General features: G+C 48.6%; 1 protein-coding gene across 1 annotated transcript; it reads right to left on the reverse strand.

The window, feature by feature from the left end:
• Positions 1-1,542: 1,542 nt before the first annotated feature.
• CCR2 (C-C motif chemokine receptor 2) lies at positions 1,543-8,012 on the reverse strand. The gene is made up of 2 exons (XM_012770300.3): positions 7,453-8,012; positions 1,543-3,967 (listed from the first exon to the last, which is right to left on the reverse strand). Exon 2 carries the CDS (start codon positions 3,954-3,956, stop codon positions 2,835-2,837), a length of 1,122 nt encoding a protein of 373 aa, XP_012625754.2. The 5' UTR covers positions 3,957-3,967; positions 7,453-8,012; the 3' UTR covers positions 1,543-2,834.
• Positions 8,013-8,333: the final 321 nt, after the last annotated feature.

Genomic DNA, 8,333 nt, shown 5'->3' on the forward strand with positions numbered 1-8,333 from the left:
TGCACAGTGCACTGTGATTCTGCATATGCCTTTCTCTACCCCTCCTCCCTCAACAGGCCCTGGACTTGGAGGTCTCAAGGGCATGGGCATCAGCATCCTTCTCTATGTTTCCAACCTGGTCTGGCACATGGTAGGAACTGAGGGCTGCTTGCCATGTTGAGGTCCATGATGGGAGATAAATGGGCATTTTTCCAAATTTTATTTATGGAGTCACTATACACCACATGTGTTGATCAGCTTTTGTGCTTCCTAACAACCGACCCCCCAAAACTCGGTGGCTTATCCCTGCAAACACAGACTTCTTATTCCTGTTGCATGTGGCTGTGGCCCTGGCTCCACGCCCTGTGTCTTCTTGCTCACCAGGTGCATGAGCTGAGGGACAGAAGCAAGAGGCTCTGCTTGGATGAGGCAGACATCACTGCTCCCATTCCAGCAACAAGCCAGCAGCGGTCGGGGTTGCGGTGTGTGGTCTGTAAGGTACAAATTGCAAGTCACACTTGCAAGTCACACCTCGAGGGCAGGTGTGTGTCGTTGCATAGGGGAAGAAGTGAAAAGCTGTGAACAAAACATGTTGAACAAACACAATCTACCATACCACAGGATGACAAAACAGACATTTGTGTTTTTTTTTTATTTTTTAACAATATAGTTACAACATTGATTTATTTTCCAACCCATAGTTTTTAAAACCAATATTTACATTTCATCATTACCAAAATGAAATCTTATCCGTTCATTAGGATAATACAAAAATATCTGAAGGTGAAGCTTCCCCCTCTGCCCCCACTTCTTTCTGGAACATTCTCTAGTCATGTTGCAAGAAAGTAGAACCGTAGTAACTTCCAGCTCCCAAGTTGCCTGGTTTGAGAAGCCCAGTGTTTCTTGCTTGCACCAGATCTTAACATCCTTAGCTTAGTTCATCTAAGAGGTGAGCTTACTTTGCTTATCCTGGTGAGCTTCTCCTACTTCCCTTCTTTACAAATGGGGTTTAAAGGCTTTGCTTAGGAGCCAACTTGATTTAAGAGTTCCCACTGGCCAAATAGGAGAAAATGTGAGCATCAACAAAGGACATCTGCAAAGCACTGAAACACTCAGATATGATTAAACCCATGACTACATAATAGTACCTAAAGGAAAAAAAAAAAGGCTTTTGGCAGGCAACCTCAGATGAGAGCTGTGGACTGTGTGCTGTGATCCAAATGACATCATTACTCAACTATTTGGGTTGACTCAGCAGTCTCCCAAAACGCGCTATATGCTCCAAACTTTTTAGCTCAAGGCCAGATTTACCTCTGGCACTAATACAGTATTTCCAGGCTCGGCATGATAGTAACTCTTAACATAATACTTTAGCACATTTGCAAGTCGCAGTTTCCAGCTTTCTTTTATTTACTGTTTTAAAAATATGTCTGAATCCTATGCCTGTATTGAAAAACGAGGCGCTGGAAGGTCGTTTGGAAAATGTTTTTTCCAAGCCGTCTAAAATCTTCCTCATTTAGGGCTCCCTGCCTGGTAATTTAGGTACTGAGATTCACAGGCCAGATGTGTGATTTCCGAAGCAGGAGCCTGTCACTACTGTTTGGGCTGCGTCTCTGTCCTGAGTACTCGCTTCGGGGCCCCCTCCCGTCGATTTTCCTCTCCCACAACCCTCAAGGGGTTCTCGTTATGTGGTTTCTGCCATATGCTCCTCAAGTCTCTGGAACCCGCACACACTCGTGTTTGTTTTTTTTTTTTTGCCAGGGGGTCTGTGATAAAGGCCTTGGGGAAACAGACAGTGGTAGGGGGGTGGGCAGGCAGAACAGCAGCCACGCAACAAACCCGCTCAGACCGGACAGGAAGCTTTGTGGGGTTCTGACACATTCCTCCTGGGCTCCCCTCTTAGCTGAGTCTAGAGGCACACCTGCAGGGGGTCCACGGCCCCCCATCCTCTGATCCTACAGAGGAACTCACTGCCTTCTGCCCCTTCTCATAATTGCCACCTCCAACCTCCCCTTTTCCCTGGAAAGCTCAAACAAGAGCATATATATATATATATATATATATATATATATATATATATGTTTAGCTCATCATAGATGATGCATATTTCATAAGCAAAGGTTTTCTAAATTCTTGCATGGGGGATGTGGTTGGAGAAACACGTGAACAACAAGGCTTGCTAGTTAACAGGTTTCAAAGGTAGGGTGTGTGATCGTCATACATAAACCATTATAAAGCAAAAATGTGCCATGCACCTATGCAGAAGTGGATCACCAGACCCAACCAAAACTTGCGGAAGGTCGTTACAGTTCCCAAAGTCCCCACGACCTGGTGAAGTCTTCAGAGATAAGCACAGGTGGGAGATGGGGCTGGCACCACTTCCTGGCTGAATGAGCAAGCGCCCCGCCCACCCTCGTCTGTGTCAGGGCTCAGCCTCCTTCTCCTCCTGGCCCTGGCCCTGCCCCTCCCTTCCTTCCTCCCTCCTGTCTGTCTGTCCCCTGTTGTCCTCTGCAGCGCCAGCTGGGCCCTTGATTATGAGGTTGATGGAACCAGAGACTGAGTGAAGAAACAGTGAAGACTGGAAAAAGAGCATTAGCACAAGGCAGTGAGGCATTTTCCCAGGAGTGGAGATGAGCATGCTGGAGAATCCAAGTCTCTATCCGCAGTTGATCTGGAATATTCCCTGAGTATAAGTTGGACACACCAGGAGTGACCTAAGTCTGTCTTGGTACACACAGTCCTGAGGTTCCTGGGAAACTGCTTTACAGGTCTCTTGTTTAACAACCCCTTGAGGTGTGTTATTATATACAGATTGTTATCATCCCTCAAAAACAATGCGCAAACTGCTACTCGGTTTACAAACCAGCCGAGACTTCCTGCTCCCCAGTGGAAGGGGTGTAGGTTGAGGTCACTCGGTCCGCTGTCTCCCCGTAGAAAACCGGGCATTGTTTGCACAGGTGTTTGGCGATGTACTTCCGGAAGAACACCGAGAGATACCGCCTGAACTTCTCCCCGACGAAGGCGTAGATGACGGGGTTGATGCAGCAGTGTGTCATCCCGAGGGTCTCTGTCACCTGCATGGCTTGGTCCAGGCGACTGGTGCTCTCACAGGTGCTCAGGCCGAAGAAGCCCTGGAAGGTGCTCAGGAGAATGACGAGGTTGTAGGGGGTCCAGAAGAGGAAGTACACAATCATGATGGCGAAGATGAGCCTCACAGCCTTGTGCCTCTTCTTCTCGTTTCGACAACGAAGTAGGGTTTTCAGGATCCCCGAGTAGCAGATGACCATGACGAGCAGGGGCAGGAACAGACCCAAGACGTTCCTCATAATCGTATGGAAATTCTTCCACACTAGTGGAAAATAAGGGCCACAGAAGTAAACAGAATCATCTTTATGGGATTTGGTAAAAATGATTCCTGGGACAGAGGCTAACACAGACACCATCCAGGTGACCCCACTTGTCGCCACCCCAAAGGTGACCGTCCTGGCTTTCAGAGCAAACACGGCGTGGACGATAGCCAGGTATCTGTCGATGGTCAGGAGGATGATGAAGAAGATGCCGCCAAAATAGCCCACGTGATACAGCCCTGCGAACAGCTTACACATCGCGTCCCCCAAGACCCACCCGTTTGCGGCGTAGTGCGCCCAGAACGGGATGGTGAGCAGGAAGAGCAGGTCGGAGATGGCCAGGTTGAACAGGTAGATGTCCGTCATGCTCTTGAGCTTCTTGCAGTTTATCAGGATGAGGACGACCAGCAAGTTGCCCACAAGCCCGAAGATGAACACCAGCGAGTAGAGCGGGGGCAGGAGCTGGGCCCCGATCTGCTTCACGTCGAACTTGTTACAAGGCGCCCCGTAATCATAGTCGTACACGGTGGTGGCTTCCTCGCTGTTCATGTCGCCGTCTCTTGCAAACAGAGAATGATACGGGGACGATGTGCTGCGGATTAACTGGGGAGACGTGTCCTTGTCATCCATTTTCCTCTGTTCTGCAAACACAGAACAAAATCACGATCACACGGCACAAACGCCACGATCCCCGGTCTTCAACATAGCCTTGCTCCACTGAAGCATGTGCCGGCTCGTTACTTCCCTTTCGTTCCTAGTGGCAGACACCAGCCATGTACCCAGCAGCCACTTCCCAATACCTTTTGTCTTCCCAGCCGGCCTGAGTCTAGTTGTGAGACTAAAAGTGCCAGACGCCCACTTTCTCTACCTGCTCTGCAGCTGGTGCACGGGCCAGTGCCTCGGCCCTGGACAATCATATTTGAGGGGCGTCTTCTAGGGGCTTCTGAGAAGGCCCTTGTTCCCTAAGAAGAGAGACACAGGGGAAGCCCCACCTGCCCCTTCTGCTTTCACAGCCTGTCTTGGAAGGCGTGGTGCTTGTTAGGTTTGCTCAGGGTGGGAGCCCGGAAAGCATGTAGAAGACGAAATGCAGTTAATGGGAAACTTAGACACCAATCATAAGGCCTGCGAAACAATAGCCGAGGAGTCTGGGGAGTCCACAGGTTGTAAATCTAGCTCTGACCACAGATGGTTGCGGCAACGCTGGCATTCCTATCCCCCTCCCATAAGGATGAATCTACCCCTGCATCTCTGCAGGGGTCCCAGAGATTGGTTGTTTGAAAATAATTTATTACAGCAGCTGTTCTGGCCCAGTTGCTGGCTCCCCCAGGAAAAACCCTCTCTAAGACCCAAGGCTGTCCCCTCCCTCGTGGTGGACGCTCTTTAGGCCTCCGCCCATTTGCACCCGGGTGCTCAAATAATCAGCATTTTCCTATGCTTGAGGCTTCTGTGTGTCTCCCTCTGGGCTCCGGACCTAACAGTGCTTGGGAGCAGGATGGAAGACCCAGGGAGCCAGAGACAAGCCAGGCAGAGTCCCTGTGTCACCGTGTCTCAAGTCTACAGATCATCTTATAACTTCTTATTTGACAAAAACAAGCCCCTGCTTTTAAGCCATTGCTCACTGCATTTTCTGTTACCTGGAACCCAAAGCATTCTAACTGCAAACCCTCTCAACCCTGCCTCCATCGCGCTGCCTAAACCCCTCTTGCCACGGTCGCAGTGACAACCCAGCTTTCTAACAAACACCCTTGGGTTTGCTCCAATTTCCTTCTCATTGAGCGTGTGATCCTTCTGCTAACTACCCCCCCCCCACTTAAAACTCTGCTTGCTTCCAGGAGGGAGCCCCGTCTGATCACTTCTTTATTAATGTCCTCCATTGGCATCTCCTTCCCCTGCCCACGCCCCAAGAGTCCCCAGGCACCACGCTTGGCTCTCAGCTCTTTCATCTTCTGCCTCTTTATTCTAACTGCCAAGTTTCTCCTGAATCTGGTGGTCTGATCTCAGACTTCTAACTCCCCTGGGTGCCAGTGCTTCCCTTTCATTCCTGTCCTCAAGTTCTACCTTTGTCCTAAGCCCCAGAGTTGAGTTTTCGATTGCCTGCGGCATCTCTCTCCATGGATTTATTAATCAATATTTGCTGGGCGCCTGCTAGGAGCCAGACTCAGGCACTGATGACACAGCAGTGAGGAAAGTGAGTGTCCTGCAGGTCCCTCAAATTCAACCCACCCCAAACTCAGCACCTCCCCGGCACCTGCTCCAGATCGTGGGTTCCTTATCGTGGTTATTGTCACTGGCTCCACTGCCTAAGAAGCTGGTTTGGCATCTTCCCGGGTCCCTTCGTCTTCAGAAAGTTAGGAGCCAACCTTTGGAGCCAAACAGACCTGGATTTGAGTCCTGCCTCCAGCTTACAGGCTGTGTAATTTGGGGCCAATTACTTCTTCAAGTATGTTTCTTCATGTGTGAAATATTAACTACGCCCAGTTGCTGTGAAGATGCATGGAGACAAGGACGCAGCACAGCACCTGGTGCAGAGAGCTGCTCTGTGTCCCTGTGATGTCATGGGAGCTCTTCCTCATACTCAGCTCCATCCCCTCTGCTCCTCTTTCAACCACCACTGTCTTGCCGCCTACGCTTCCCACTTCTGGCTTGGTTGTGGTCTTTCCTTTGCCACCGTTTGTCCCTGGCCAGGTTCTCCCCCAATTGGTCTTCTTTTAAGTTGAAATTGGATCGTGCACTTCTCAGCTTAAAATCTCCAGTAGCCCCATGACATACATGTGGTAGGGCTGCAAAGATTATGTCCAGACTGCTCTGCAGGCCTTGCCCAAGCTCACTGCTTCTCAGCCTCCTCTCCAAGCTCTTCTCCAATCCCCAGTTGTGCTTCAGCCACAAACTCTCTCTCCACCTCCCCAAACTCTCCATTTCCTTCATGTGGTTCTGCATATCTCTGTCCCTCTGCCTGAAATAGTTGGTGAACTCCTATTCATCCTTCAATACCTCCTGCTTAAATTCCCCTTCTCTGTGAAGCCTAATTTGCATGCTCTGTCAAATTACTCTTACCTCACAACACTGCAGGCGTTTCAATAAATTATCATGTTATCGTCTACACATTGCATGCTCCCCCAGGTCAAGGACTGCATTGTGTTTCTGTTTCCAGCTCTTACCTGGCTAAAGGAGGCACCAATAAATGCTCAACTGAATGAGAACATAAAACTCTTTCTGATAATAAGAATTATAAGACCTAACATCACTAGGACTTGATTCCCAAGAAATTTTTTGCTGGTAGTGACTGAATTTATTTTCATCCATCTAAACACCTTGTCCTTCCATTTGCCCCATGATTGACACATTTCACAGGTCTTACATTTCATATTTTTAAAATCTGCAGAAATTAAATAAGACCTCTGATCAAGGTTGGGGAAAAAATGCACCACCTAAAGAATAACAGCTGTGGTCATTAACTGAGTGCTCCTGAAGCCCCAGGCACTGTGCGAAATCCTGTGCACACATGAATTTAATTTTGACAACAGCTAGCTAGCAACTAGTTCTGACTGCAGCAAACAGTCAGCAAGGTGGCTGAAACGTGCTGACCTGGATATCATTTCAGGTGTCAGGACATACAGTCCAGAACTGGTAGAACGCTGCCTCTCAGAAAAATAAATTCCTCCCTCCTGTCTCTGTGGACCCTCTGAGTTGAAGCAAGAGGTGCATGTTCGTCCAGGGCCTGGATGGCACAGTCTATGGATTAGAGGGGGACAAATTTCAAGGTAGAAAGTTTCAGCTCTTTAAAGTCCTTGTGTGCTCAGAGGAGCAAAGTGAGTCCTCAGGAGTCTGGAGGGCAAGTGAGCAGAGTGGCTGTCCTTACATTATGTGCTGCCCACTCTCTCCTGTCACCTGAGCCCTGAGGGGACTCCCACCTGCTGCACCTGCACATCCTCCGTGTCCTCCGGGTCTCTCTGACATCTCCTGGTGCACATGCCACCCCACACCCCTTTCTCTCTTCCTGATCATTTCCCCCAAGGGCACGGGCTTTGCAGCCCCCCCAGGCTGCGCCCTGTGAATGCATTTCCAGCTGAGAGAGGCTTTCAGTCTCTCTGCATCACAAAGTAACGGAAAAAGCCCCACCACTCACCGGTGGATGGCTTCTCCCAGGCGGCACTGGTGTGTCAGGTTTCTCAGCAACTGAACCAAACAGATCTCGAGGTAGAAACTTGGTATGCAGAAGTAGGAAATACAGTTTCTTGCAGAAAGAGAAGGCGGAGATACAAAGGCAAGTAATGGTAAAGAGTTGAAAAAAAAATTAGAAAAATATAGTTCTTCTTTTCTAGCCAGGAACGTTGTACACTGGGTTGAGGTCTTCAGAGCAGGATTAATTTTGAAATCTTGCTTATGCAACCTTGAGGATGAGTCAGGCAAACCCTATACATCTGCTCCTGCATCTAACGGCTCTGGGCTCCTTTATCTTATGGGCATCTACATCTGGAACTCTTCTGCTCTCTGCCCTCCTCCTAGTGATAATTTGCATGATATGAGCACAACAGAAAACTTTTCATTTTCCAGAGGGTAAACGCCAGTGGAGGCTGCCGGTGGTAGTGGAGGAAATACGATGAGGGTCTCTCGTGAGCACGTGCACTGGTTTCACTGGTATTGTGGATTTAGAATCTGGTTAAAATTTTATTTAGATAGAACTTAAAAAAAATTTTTTTAAATTGTTAATCAACACATGTTAATTATACATAGTTATGGGACATGATGTGCTGTTTTGATACATGTATACATTTTGTAATAATCAAATCCAAGTAGTTGGCATATCCATCACCTCATTTATCATTTCTCTGTGGTGAGAACATTGGACATTCTCTCTTCTAGTTATTTGGATCTTTTTTTTTTTTTTTTGAGACAGAGTCTCGCTTTGTTGCCCAGGCTAGAGTGAGTGCCATGGTGTCAGCCTAGCTCACAGCAACCTCAAACTCCTGGGCTCAAGCAATCCTTCTGCCTCAGCCTCCCACGTAG

This window comes from Microcebus murinus, chromosome 1 (genome assembly GCF_040939455.1).
Source record: "Microcebus murinus isolate Inina chromosome 1, M.murinus_Inina_mat1.0, whole genome shotgun sequence".
Taxonomy (NCBI): domain Eukaryota; kingdom Metazoa; phylum Chordata; class Mammalia; order Primates; family Cheirogaleidae; genus Microcebus; species Microcebus murinus.

Excerpts from the sequence above, each read along its gene's own strand:
- CCR2 (XM_012770300.3), bottom strand. The coding sequence starts at position 3,956 with ATGGATGACAAGGACACGTCTCCCCAGTTAATCCGCAGCACATCGTCC.